Source organism: Momordica charantia (genome assembly GCF_013281855.1).
Source record: "Momordica charantia cultivar OHB3-1 chromosome 11 unlocalized genomic scaffold, Mcharantia_2.0 BLBB01000011.1, whole genome shotgun sequence".
NCBI classification, from domain to species: Eukaryota; Viridiplantae; Streptophyta; class Magnoliopsida; order Cucurbitales; family Cucurbitaceae; genus Momordica; species Momordica charantia.
Window position 1 is genome coordinate 5899172 of NW_028275159.1, and position 13510 is coordinate 5912681.

At 36.2% G+C, this 13510-nt stretch overlaps 2 protein-coding genes across 3 annotated transcripts; one reads left to right on the forward strand and one right to left on the reverse strand.

Annotated features, from left to right (window-relative positions):
• Positions 1-270: 270 nt before the first annotated feature.
• On the forward strand, positions 271-7265 carry XEG113 (xyloglucanase 113). Its single transcript, XM_022284815.2, has 13 exons — positions 271-878; positions 1815-2111; positions 2254-2459; positions 2726-2831; positions 3231-3487; positions 3587-3722; positions 3933-4027; positions 4128-4181; positions 4752-4865; positions 5620-5718; positions 5809-5928; positions 6488-6574; positions 6659-7265. Exons 1-13 carry the CDS (start codon positions 692-694, stop codon positions 6824-6826), a joined length of 1926 nt encoding a protein of 641 aa, XP_022140507.1. The 5' UTR covers positions 271-691; the 3' UTR covers positions 6827-7265.
• Positions 7266-7758: 493 nt separating this feature from the next.
• Positions 7759-12894, reverse strand: ABCE2 (RNAse l inhibitor protein 2). Of its 2 annotated transcripts, XR_002601412.2 has the most exons (14): positions 12705-12894; positions 12490-12599; positions 11658-11743; positions 11435-11532; positions 11244-11361; positions 11078-11167; positions 9875-10179; positions 9580-9775; positions 9314-9499; positions 8951-9220; positions 8519-8764; positions 8253-8383; positions 8082-8158; positions 7759-7983 (listed from the first exon to the last, which is right to left on the reverse strand). XR_002601412.2 is itself a non-coding variant. In XM_022284828.2 (13 exons), exons 2-12 carry the CDS (start codon positions 12590-12592, stop codon positions 8264-8266), a joined length of 1818 nt encoding a protein of 605 aa, XP_022140520.1. In that variant the 5' UTR covers positions 12593-12599; positions 12705-12894; the 3' UTR covers positions 7759-8158; positions 8253-8263. The 2 variants fall into 2 exon arrangements, 1 of the variants encoding a protein (XP_022140520.1); XM_022284828.2 differs by having other exon boundaries at positions 7759-8158.
• Between the last annotated feature and the right edge of the window lie 616 nt (positions 12895-13510).

Genomic DNA, 13510 nt, shown 5'->3' on the forward strand with positions numbered 1-13510 from the left:
TGACTGAAAATTTAACAATTATTTACAAAAGAAAAATATATACTTACAACCTCATGATTGGAGGTATAAACTATATTCACTTTGGTATATAAAATAATTTTTTCTAATAAATAATTGTCAATTTATTATGCTTATTATTATTTTTTTTATATTTGTGAGTCTCCGTTAATTTAATAATTGAACTTGGACTAATTTATTAAAAAAAGTTATTGTATGCTTTCCTCTTGTAAAAAATTGAATGGTAGATGAGCATTAAAGAATGCTGATGAGCAATGGCGAGGGAGTGAGAGATTGGTCAAAGGTGGCTGAGAATGGCAGCCAATTAATCTTACAATAATTTTTTCCAATACCAAACTCTCCATTTCTTTCAGATCACAAAGGCGTAGATCGGCTGTCTGCTACCAAATCCCAAATCCAAGCTGTCCTTAAATAAAGAAGAATTTGTCCCCGTTGTGGGCTCATTCAATGGCGACCTCACTGGGTGGCGAACAGAGACAGTTGACTTTCCCGAGTTTCAGCACAAAAATGCCTCACTGAATCTCCATTTCCACTTTCGTTTTCTCTTCCGCGAGCTCCAGCTTCTGGAGGAGGATTTTTGAGAGGCGATGGCGTCGACTTAGCCGAATTCCTAGACGGATTTTGCTGTTGGTTCGGTGTAGAATCAAGGAGTTTACAGAATCGAAGATTCGAAATGGGGTGGGGAAATGGGTGCCCTGACGGGGCCAATACCCGGCCTCTGTTCTTGGCGATCTACGCCACGGTTGTCGCCGGCATAGTGTTCTCGTCGCTGTACGTATTCTCGGCTGTTTACTCGTCTTCCACCTCTGTTTCTGATTCCAGCTCCTCCTGGTTTTCGTCTCCTTCTTCTGATTTCTCCAGTACGCCTTCTGTTTCTCTCTTCTTTCTATACTGCAAAATGCTTGTATATGTTCTCCATTATGTGGTGGATTGTGATTGTTGATTGATATTTGGAGATTTAGCTGATTTACTTGCTCTATTCTACCGCATTCGGATGTTGGATTTGGTTCATTTAATGGAGTGTATGCTAAATTGGATTTGGGTGAATCAGTGAGTTTGAGTTTTCGCGCTTGATCAAAAGTAGATATTGTTTTGGTGATGTTTTCAGTCCATTTTTATTTATGAACTGTGGTGCCATTGAAAGTTTCTTCTCTCTTTGATGTCTTGGTAAAACCCTTCTCACCATAAACCTTCGAATTCTAGTTATTGTGCAGTGATCCAACATCGTTGGAGTTTCAACTAACTAATAGAATTTTGGTGTGAAACATTTAGCCAGCTTGAAAACTAATCTGTTTTTGGTTTTCTGTTTTTAAATGTTAAGTTTGTAAATACTATCTCCAGACTTATGCTTTTCTTCATTTTGTTTTCGACTTTTAAAAAACGTTTTCAATAAAAACTTGTTTTTGCGTTTGAAATTTGAGTAAAAATTCAAATGTGTTTTCAAGAAAAGTGAAAAATAAACGAAAGAAATTGTGAAGCAAATATTATTTTAAAAACAGAAAACAAAAATTGAAATCGTTATCCAACAAGGCCTTAATTTTTGTTTCATTCTTGAACTGATCCTTCGATGTATCATTTATTCCTCGTTGGATTATGGCATTGGCTAGTTAGTTGTGTTCCATATAGAGTATGAGCTGAAGTCTGATTTTCTTACCCCAAGCCTAGTTCCCTGATAAATCTTCCTTGTTGGTTATTCATATCCAAGAAGCAAACATATTATTGGGTCATGATGCAAGTTTGTGACTTGACACCGGTCTGTGTTCGTTTGTAACTTACCGCTCTCTCCCTCTCTCTAGATTCCGATTCATCTCTTATCAAGGATCAAAGGCCAAATATATCACAACCAAGTACATCACCCCGTCCAGATTCCCGCAGCACAAATGTTCACAGCAAGGGGGAAAGACCAATTTGGGAAGCTCCGGACACCAAGAATATGCCACCTCTGGAGACTTTTCGTCTAAGCAAGGAACTAGTGCAGCAAAGGGCAAAAGATAACGTAATAATAGTGACGTTTGGTAACTATGCATTTATGGATTTTATCCTTGGTTGGGTTAAGCATTTGACAGATCTCAGTGTTTCTAATCTTCTTGTCGGTAAGTGACTGAATCCTTTCTGATATAATTTTTGTGGCAACCTGTCATTGAATTAATTACTTTTCCCTTCTTTGAATTGGAATGTGTATGTACTCTGTGTTACTTTGAAAATCTGTTTAGGAAGCTTGGATGATTATTTCAGGTGCAATGGACACCAAACTGATGGAAGCTTTGTATTGGAAAGGCGTTCCAGTTTTTGACATGGGAAGCCATATGAGCACAGTAGATGTTGGCTGGGGGTCGCCTACGTTCCATAAGATGGGAAGAGAAAAAGTGATTCTCATCGACTCGATTCTCCCTTATGGCGTTGAGTTGTTGATGTGCGATACTGACATGGTTTGGTTAAAGGTACTTTCCGGAATTGTTATTTGGCTGTTCCTTCAACGTCAAGCTATTTATAACTTTTGGTCTTATATTGGTACTCAAGTTACTAACAACTTTCACCACCTATCGACTTATTGTGGCGAACTTGATTTGCTAAGTTAGTCCCTGGATCACACACTAACTGCAATCCTCATTACACAGTTTCATTTTTTTAAAATCTTTCGTTGATTGATTTCTTTTAATGTTACTATCGGAAAAAAGTTTACTTCATAATCTGCTTCATGTGACAGAATCCACTCCCATATCTTGCTCGTTATCCTGAAGCAGATGTCTTAACTTCGAGTGATCAGGTTGTACCTACAGTGGTTGATGACAGGTTGGATATATGGGACCAAGGTGAAGTGTAAAATTTTCTCCATTCTTCCATGAAATTGATTTAAAAATCACCTTTTTACTTCTCCCAGGCCAAAAAACAAACTATACTCCTTTGACCCACGATTGGCTGTATCATGCTTAATTTTCTGCATTTTTGCATGAAAGATTTACTTTCCATCCTTATTCAGTGGGTTTAAAGGTTGTTGGTATTATTTGGAATAAGGATAACTTGACTGGTCGTTGATGTCTTCATATGCTTTCAAGATACTGTTTTGTTCTGCTGAAGCATTTACAGAAAAGTCCTTGATAATTAGTAATATTTGTGTGAATAATTTATTTACCCTGCTTTATAGATTGAGAGTTTAAGTATATCGTACTTCCGCCATATCAAGTTTAAAGGTGGTAATGCTTTTGAAACAGTTACTGGTGCCTTGAATATTGGAATTTTCCACTGGCGGCCTACACCAGCATCAATAAAATTGGCAAAGGAGTGGAGGGAAATGCTTCTAGCCGATGACAAGATTTGGGATCAAAATGGGTTCAATGAACTCGTTCATAAGAAAATGGGACCATCAGTTGATGACGTCAGCGGACTTGTATATGCTTATGATGGTAATCTCAAGCTAGGAATTTTACCAGCAAGTATTTTCTGTAGTGGACATACCTACTTCGTCCAGGTAATAAGACGTCCACTTTTTTCCTCAGCATCCTTTTTCACTGAGTGTTCGGGCCTTATAGATCTACTTAGTGAACTAACCATCACAGTACAATGGCAGGCCATGTACCAACAATTTAGATTGGAGCCATATGCTGTTCATACTACATTCCAGTACGCAGGTACGGAAGGAAAGCGCCACAGACTGCGTGAGGCCATGGTTTTCTACGATCCTCCCGAGTACTTTGATGCACCAGGTAAATTTTGTATGAGATGTATGGACCGTTCTTTTCTACTACATGATGCACATCATTTTCCAAACCTTCTGCTCCAAGGAATTGAAAAATTCAAGCTATTCTGATAAGCTGTCCCTCGTATTTTAATACCCTTACATGCTTTTGTAATTGTTTTTGTGTTGAAGATGCTTTAATGTTTAATAATGCTCCTTTTCTTGGGAAATTCTGCAGGAGGTTACCTGTCATTTAAGTCATCAATCCCTAAGAGCTTGATACTAGAAGGAGAGCATAACCTTGATACACACTTTACTCTTATTAACTACCAGGTTTTGTGTTCTAACAATAAACCTATGTTTTTCTTATTCGATGTCCTAAAATGTCCCAGTTCTTAGTTTATTTTCTTTCTTTTTTTTCTTTTCGGTACAGATGAAACAAATAAGAACAGCACTTGCTATTGCTTCATTATTGAATCGCACACTGGTAAGAACACTTGAATTTGAGGGAAGGTTAGCTCAAAGTTCCCCAATAGAATTTCTATGGTCATTCATTTCATGTATCCACATTCATGCTTCGCCTCAAATATAATATCATATAGAAGAGAGGGTAACATGTTTTGCGGAGAACTGATAGGGAAAAAAAAAAAGGGAAAGAGATTGCCAATATCTCTTTTTTTACTCTTTCTCAATTTTTTTGAATAACCAAGCTATTTGGGGACTGCTCTTACATTATGTCCATGGTCAATCCCATTAATTTTTAAGAAAATTTTGCCGAATCCCATCTAGCAGCTTGAACCTATGACCTTGGGGAGAAACTGATGAAGAGTTCCGACGACAACGAAGTCGGGGATAAAAAGGGATGTTATGTAATTTAACCGTGCTTAAACAGTGAGAAGTCCCTTTTGCATGTCAGCTAAAAGAAATTTTTTTCATAGAAGGAATCAATAAATTTTATTTACTGCAAGTATGTGTGTGTGTAATAGATTAATAACACAATTCTGAATAATATTTATAGTCTGTAATATGTTTATTTTCTCTCACTTGTGAACTCTAGATCATGCCTCCACTGTGGTGCCGGTTAGATAGGCTATGGTTTGGACATCCTGGAATTCTGCAGGGTTCCGTGACTCGACAGCCTTTCATTTGTCCGTTGGATCATGTTTTTGAGGTACTTCCAAAATTTTAAAATTACTTGACAATTATATTGGTTTAATGGGTTTTTTTTACCATCATGTTAGTCTAATTCTACTCCTTATTGTATTAGCAAGTCTATTATTATCGTGAGGATTTTAGCTTTTACAGGATCTGCAGGCTTAGTAAGATTTAGATGGGAGTAATATTCTGATAGAGCCCAAAATATATTGAACGATAAAAAGATATATGAACTATAAAATAACCCAAGTATTAGAGGTACTTGGACCCTCCCCTCTTGAGGTGTCACTCAAGTCTAAACCATCAAACAATTAGATACCTTCATTCTTACGCACCGTTCTATTTATCACAATTCTCCCTAACAACTTCCTTAATTAGATACCCTCAATACCCTAATAATATCCCTAATTACCCATAAGGCCACTCCTATCATATTCATATTCAACTAATCTACTTTAGAAACAGATATTCAACAAACAAATTGAACTGAAGAAGTTATGCCACAACCACAAATTCAAGGCTTTAACCTGTCGATCGGCTTCCAATGTGATGCTGAAGTTTTCTTTGTTTTCCGGGTCGGTTGGAAACTTCAGACTACTGATTGACCATGCGGAACTGATAAGTAAAAATGTGATTAGGCATCCAAAATCTTGAATGTGTGCTATGTTGAATCTAGAGCATCTTGATCATTAAATAATTTTTACAAATATTTTAGATATTTGTTAAAGAAGAATGCACAATATGTTTTTGTTTATTTTTGTACCAAACAGATAAATGTGATGTTGAAAGAATTACCAGAGGAAGAGTTTGGCCCAGGGATCAACTTTAGAGAGTATTCTTTCTTGGAAAATCCCTTACTTCCAAAACAGGTCTGTATCAACTGTAATTACAGAAACTGTTATTTTTTCTTTACTAGTGGTTTTTACTGAGGAACTTCTGCCCTGTTAATATGTTTTCAGGTGAAAGAGTCGTGGCTTGATGTTCAGCTTTGTAAACAAGAAAGTGAAGGTTGTCATCCAACAAATGACACAGTTCTACCAGGTGTCCTCAAATTTCCTAAAGGCAGCAATGAAGACACGGTAATTGGCGTTTTTCACCATATGAATTCTTTTACTTTTCAAATTTCACTATAATTGAAAAGATTTTAATAATCTAGTAGTAATATGAAGATTGTATTATACGACTCAGATGAATAGACCCCTTGGCCCTTATACTTTGAACAATTTGCTTGAGATTGCGAACCAACGGGACAGCACTGAGATTAAGAAGGATATTGATGCAACATTAGTTAGCATGCGTATAACATGCTTCTTAAAGTGCTTATGGAGGACTAAAAGTTTTTTTTTTGTTTTAATTGGTTGTGTTCAGTTAAAATTTTGACAGGTGCTTTTAAGCACTCTTTAAAGTTTCAATAATCAAAAGTTGTTTGAAGAATCCTAAATTTGTGTAGCCTTAGGATAGCTTGTCCACGTCTAGATCTCTTGGGAAATTTGTGGAGCCAGTAACCCCTTGCAAAATGAGGAAATGAACTCACAAAAAGTCGACCGTGAACGGGGAACGGTTAAAGAGTTTGCTTCAGGCATCTTTTTATGCATCTCTCCATGAAATTTTATTGTATTTCATGTTTTTTTCTTGTAGTTCAAGGCAATATTCTCCACATTCAAGGATGTCAAAGTCATCCAGTTCTCCACGATGCAAGATGCCTTCCCTGGTTTCTCTGACAAGGTAACAACAACATATCCCCTTCGATTCATTTGACTAACAACCACATTTCTTGTTAAATCTCTCATACACAGTATTGATTAACAGAAAAAGGAAGAGAAGTTCAGGAACCGGGTCAAGCGTTACGTTGGCATATGGTGCTGTGTGGAGAACACTACTCCCGGCCACATATATTATGACATGTACTGGGATGAGAAACCTGATTGGAAACCGCACCCGCCCCAAACTCCCGAGGAAGATCGACCTCCTTTATAAGGTCAATGGAGAGAGCTTTTGGTTAAATGTCGATAAAAACAAAGGCATCCAGACGCTCAAGGGCGTTCTATTTATTACTCTTGAGGCATTCGAAACAAAGGCTGTTCGAGCACTCATATCTTTGGAGGTCGAAATCGAGGCTACTCTTGGCCTTACCTTGTTGTTCTCATGGATCACCAGAGAGCGAAAAGAATACAGATAGATTTGATTTAGTTGCCTCCCACTCGTTCTGATAGATGAGCAGACTTGTTTATTTATGTTAGATGGAAAAAGTTGTATCCGTAGTCTCACAAAGAAAGATGATTTTTGCTCTCTGAAGGAGTGGAAGTTTTGACTTTGTACACTTCAAATAAAAGAGAAAGGAAGCAAAATGCGACATAGAAGAAAAATAACTATGATTTTTAAGTATTTTAAGTCAATGGGTGAACGTCTTTTCCAAGTGATTTTTTTGTCAATAATTTTAGTGTGATTTACTATTTACTAATACTTCACCTCTTGGAGTTTTTTCAAATTATTATAATAAACCAAAAACTAAATCCACCAAAAGAAGAGAAGCTTATTACTAAATATTTATGTGGAGCTATATTACCAAGTATCTTCTTAAACAAAGTTGGAGCCAGAAAACTTGACCTATTGGCGCTTTGTTAAGATCCTGACTTTGACTGACAAAAGAAAATTGCAATTGATCCCATAGATATGATACAAAATGAATCATAGTTCTATCACTGACCCAAGATTTCTCTGTAAACAATAGAGAATCAGAATATCAGAATTTGACGCAAGGGCAGGAAGCGTTCCTCGACCCGCAATAGATAAAGGAGAATTTACATAAAAACAATCAAATGTAAGAAAATGCTACCCATTGCTTATTTTTCTTAAATTAGTAAGGAATAGCGAAATCAAGAAAAAAGTAAATAAATAACACAGAGATCTGGTAATGCAATAGAATCTACTCATTTCCTTGTAACATAAGCGAAAGAAATTTTGCCGCAATACAATAATATCTAAAATGTGCAAATACTATTTTTGTTCCTTCCTCGAAACAAATACAAATTTAGGAGCAGGAGCAGGAGGACGAGGACAAAAAAGTGAACATTTGGACTTGCCTTAAAGATGCCTCAGAAAACTGTAGAATTTGCAAGCAGGTCAAATATACTCTACATGCAGAATCAACAAGGTCATCAAGTTAAAACCAATAACCCAAAACACAGATTCCACAAAAACAAAAACCATCCTCCCTTCTTTAGCACTGCACCTCTTTTCTTTTAAGACGGAGATTCGATAATTTGGCTTCCGAGGTGCGCTCTCTATAAGTTGGAAAAACCACAGCATCTGCAACCAAAAACATGAAAAATAGAATACTGCCATCTATTATAAAGGAGAATGTAAGAAGGTGAATCTTTGACAGAGGAATCAAGAATTGCACCTATAAAATTCTCAATCATCCAAATAATAGTAGGAGCCAGCTGACTTTTGCTCCCTATCCTTCGCCGAGTCGACCTTGTTAATTCTAGGCCTGTAATTTGTTGGATCTCTTCTAAACGTAATATCGAGATGCTGCAATTGATCAAAATAAGACCCATCAATGAATAGGACTAGATCTGGAGCAACTGCCCCAATCACCTTTACGGTAGCGACAGACTGAAATAGTATAATAAGAGATTCTTCAAGGACAAAAGTGGCATGTCTTACAGATAAGAAGAGATTCATTCCAGTCAACAACGACTGAGGACAGTTAGCAGTACAATCAACTGATGGCTGACCCTCGTAGACAATAACCCGATCGGCTAGATATGTTGCCATAATAAAATCGTGTTCGACCACAAAAGCAGTCTTTTTTGCATGAAGAATAAACCTCTTAATGACTTTTGACGCAACGATACGCTGCTCAGAGTCGAGGTAAGCACTTGGTTCATCTATCAGATAAATATCTGCAGGCTGCAAAAATTTAGAATAAAACACATATTAATCATCTCCCATGGAGGAATCTTCACTCCCATGCATATACTTTCTATGCAAAGGTCTAGGCATACATATTTCCTTGATCCTAACCACAAATGCATAGGATATTAGATGAAAAGGATGTCATTTGACAGGAACACTAAAGTGAAAAGGTTAATGTACCTTTCCAAGGCATAGGCACAATGCAACTCTCTGCAACTCTCCTCCAGAAAGATTGACAACTTCCTGGTCCATTAATTGTTCAATAAGTAAGGGCTTCATTACATCTGAAACAAATTGCGGATGCATGTAGGAATCTCTTATTTTCTGATGTAGCAAGTGCCTGACAGTGGATGGGAATTTAGGACTGATCTTCTGGGGCTTGTAAGAGACATTAAACTCAGGAATCTCCATATCAGAACCTTCAACAGTATCAGGTTTCAACAAACCAGCCTGTAAATGTGGCAAAAGAGGGATAAATGCTGGACATTTGTTATTTCCAAATCTAAAAATTTTGAGTAAATAAGCAAGGAAAAGACCAAATACCAGCATTCGAATAAATGTTGTTTTTCCTGTTCCATTCTCACCAAGCATCACAATAATCTGTGAATCAGTAAATTCACCCTCTACCACACGGAGCTTGAAATTTCCCTGAGTTTTAGACATGGTTGGGTATTTATATCGTGCATATGTTTCAATTTCCTCCGCGCTTTCCTGAGGGGTCTCAGCAACCTAGAAGAAAGAAAAAGCAAGGACCGATTGTAATGATATCAAGATTCCATCCCAGAGTTAAAAGTCAGAAAAATCACTACCTTGAAGGTAAGAGATTCATCTCTAAATCGTAGATTTTCTGTGGGAACAAATCCAGCCAAGAAGATGTTGATTCCTTCTCTAACGGAGAAGGGAAGGGTTACAACTCCATATGCACCCGGTTTGCCATAAAGACAGCAAATGAAATCAGACAAGTAATCCAGGACGCTAAGATCATGCTCCACAACAATTACGTAGCTGCAAAAGGGTGTACAGAGAACATCAAACTAACATAAGAGAATTAAATATGCATACATAAAACATGCAAGGAATACAATAAAAAGGGTAAAAGAAAACCTATTGGGCCTGAGCAGAGATCGAATCACTTGAGCAGCTTTAAGTCTCTGTTTCACATCAAGGTAACTTGAGGGTTCATCAAACATATAGATCTCTGCATTCTGTATGGCAACCACAGCAATGGCAAATCGTTGAAGCTCTCCACCAGACAGATCACCAACATTGCGATCTATAACCTGATTAAGTTCAAGATCATGACAAAGTTCTTCCTTCATATTCCTCTCATCTTTTTGCTCTAGCACCTGGCCAACATTCCCTTGAACTGCTTTTGGAATGTGATCAACATATTGGGGCTTTATGATTGCCTGATATTACAGGAAAGAATTGGTTATTACTAATGAATAGTAAAATTATTGATGTATCAACCACATTTGATTTGACTATTAACTAAATCAAAACCATTGCACGCATATGCAGCAGTGATTGGGAAGGCAGTAAACAGAAATAAGTAATGTCAAGAACTAAAACATGTACCACTCTAGGGTTGGTCAAGCATGTTACTACATCCCAACATTACAAAATACTTTTCTAAAAGCTTCATTCAATAGCTCTTCTAGCATGCCTATACCTTTTCTATGCGTTCGATGATAAGAATATACGTATACCATAATACTAGTTCTACAACAAGAAATCCAATAGATAATAAAGCTAATTGATGCCACATTGTTGTCAAGCTATGCAGTTAAAATTGTGTTCGTCATGGTGGAGGTACTAGCAGAACTATTTTCCGGATTTCCCTCCTAGGGATTTTTTCAGCAAGACATACACTCCTCTATAAAGCAACAATAAAAAACTAAGAACAATAATAAAGGTGTTCGTAAAGTACTCTTCAAATTTACAATTACTATTTAATTTCTCCATAAAATATTCTGGATTTCAGAATTATTAATCAATTATGATGATAGATTTGAGATTCACTATTCACAAGGACTCGTAAAGACAAGTAGGGGCTCAAAGAAGACAAATATAAGTTTGATCAGCATTCCAACTTTGTGTTGTCGTTTGTTTTCCATTTAAGTTTTAATGGAATGAAATAGGAGAGGTATAAAATAAAATACTCATATTATATACTTATTTATATGACAGGAAGAGCAATAATCCTACATTTTAAATCGTACCAATATCCACTCACTAGCTTAATTATTTTCTGAAAACATGTAAAAGATGTACCAGACAACTTAAGGTATTAGAGCATACTATCACCTTTAGATTATCTTCAAGGATACGTGTAAAATAATTCTGCAACTCAGATCCTCGAAAGTATGTCAATATCTCCTGCCAATCTGGAGGGTTCTGAAAATATGCATGTAAAGGGTGTGAGCTATATTAGACAACAAAGTGAAGCAAAAAAGGAAATCGAGAATGTTACATTGAAACGACCAAGATTTGGTTTCAGTTTTCCAGCCAAAACTTTCAGCGCAGTAGACTTCCCAATACCGTTGGTTCCAACAAGACCAAGAACTTGCCCAGGCCGAGGCACTGGTAACCTGCAACCGCATTATCCTTCAATTTCAAACCAACACAAATTTATGATTTCACAAGCTTGGTAAATAAAATAACCTGTGCAATTTGAAGGTGTTAGGGCCATATCGATGTGTTGTGTCTTTATCCAAATCCTTTGGCAGATTGATGATTTGAATTGCCTCAAATGGGCATTTCTGTATCAGTGTATCATGGCAAGAACAATTTGGCATATTAGTCCATTATAATTACTCATGTGCACATCACAAGAATTCCATAACAATTGATTCATACACATGCAAACAGCAAAACATGCACAAACCTTGACACAGATACCACATCCAATACACAATTCTTCTGAGATGAAAGCGATCTTCGAGGCTGGGGTAACCTCAATACACAGTTTACCTGCAGAGAGATTAAACATTAATTAAGTAGCAGAGCAATCAACCATAATCAAGAAAAGATTTGCATGAATCAATGTTTAGAAGCTGAAAAAAAGATTTAAAAAAATAATATAATATAACAGAGTCGTTCATAGTTCGTATCAAATCATCATCAATTCATTGATATGCCTAAACTTATTTATTAATCGTTATCATTAATAAATAAGAGAGTAAAAAAGTTGAACTCTCACGAGAAGACAAAAAAAAAAAAGCATCCCCAGAAACATGATGAACAGCCCATAAAAAGGTGGAACTTATTATAAAAATAGGTACGCTTTTTAAATCAATTGTATGTTTTCTGGTGATGAAAACAAATATGCGAAACACGCAGGATGGTAGATAGACTACAATTTTATTCGTTTTCCGCAATCAAATTATTGGGACAGGCTTGAAAGGTATTTCAACATCTTTCAGCAAAGAAGAAATATATTTCCGAGTAGGGTTATATCTTCAGATTGCTCTAGGGAACAAATTAATTGAATTAGAATTCTCTGACTCATCGAAAGCCTTCAAGAAAAATTATAAAAGACAGTAACACCTGAACCTATAACCCTACTACAACAACAAAATCACCATCCATCCAGTTGAAATACTAATATCCTCCAGATAACCGAAAGTAGATCAGATCAACGACATCAAAATCAACAAAACGATCAATCTGATTCTCAATTACAAAAGAGTAAGAAGAAAAAAAGAAACATAAAATACCAGTTTTAACAACGGGGCAACTCTTCTTGCATTCCTGACGGCACTTTTTAGGCTTGCACCTATCCGAACTCACAATAGCAATACGCGTCAGTCGATCCGCCATCTAATCACTGCGAAGAATTACAGAAGCAATTAGATGCGTATAATCGACCAACAAACGGAGCTGAGAAGCAAATCAAAATGAAAGCATCCGAAATCCGAGATGGAGAACTCACCAGAAATGAAAAACCCCAAGTAGCGGAAGATTATCAGATAGGAAAACAAGGAGGTAACCGAAGAAACAAGAAGAGATACGAGCAAGCGTATGGCACACGCACAGCTCCAAGTAAGCTTTCTAGGGTTTCTTTTTCCTTCAGATGCAGTAAAGACCCGAATGGCGGTTATTTCGGGTCTTTTTTGCCCCAACAGAGAGGAAACCAGGTTGGCTATATCATATGCCGAATACGAAAGGATAAAAAATTCGGAGCGACCCGGAAGAATTAAAGTGGGCCGAGCCCGATTAGAAATTCTACGTGGAGATTGAGAATTCAACTTCCAAAAATTAACATATTTTAACCGCTTGTATTTGATGTTGGCAAAAAATTGTATTTATTACACAAATATTGAAAATAATAATTTAATGTGTATGGTTTTTTTGTTCTAAATTACATAAAAATACTCTTGATTTTTTTGTTCAAAAATTATTACACAAAATACTTTGAAACTGGTTAAAAAAAAATCTCTGTGAACAAACATCCATTTTTCAAAATATAACAAACATCCATTAATGGTTGAATCTAAATACAATTAAAGTCTCAATTTTGTATCCCAATTTTAACTTAATTCTTTTTTAAATTCGTCCATATTTTCTATTTTAACTTAATTCTTTTTTAAATTCGTCCATATTTTCTATTTTTTCAAATTTAATTCAGTTAATTTAACGAGACTCACATCTTAATAATTGATTTAGATATTGATTCAAATAATAATATCATATTACTTTTCTTTACCACAAACATAATGTTCTATTTATTCGTTTCCA

Excerpts from the sequence above, each read along its gene's own strand:
- XEG113 (XM_022284815.2), top strand. The coding sequence starts at position 692 with ATGGGGTGGGGAAATGGGTGCCCTGACGGGGCCAATACCCGGCCTCTG. Across the intron at positions 3,723-3,932 it reads CGAGTACTTTGATGCACCAG|GAGGTTACCTGTCATTTAAG; the intron begins GTAAATTTTGTA and ends GAAATTCTGCAG. Across the intron at positions 4,028-4,127 it reads TTACTCTTATTAACTACCAG|ATGAAACAAATAAGAACAGC; the intron begins GTTTTGTGTTCT and ends TTTTCGGTACAG.
- ABCE2 (XM_022284828.2), bottom strand. The coding sequence starts at position 12,592 with ATGGCGGATCGACTGACGCGTATTGCTATTGTGAGTTCGGATAGGTGC. Across the intron at positions 8,765-8,950 it reads TGTGCCTATGCCTTGGAAAG|CCTGCAGATATTTATCTGAT; the intron begins GTACATTAACCT and ends AAATTTTTGCAG. Across the intron at positions 8,384-8,518 it reads GAATGAATCTCTTCTTATCT|CATCTCGATATTACGTTTAG; the intron begins GTAAGACATGCC and ends GATCAATTGCAG.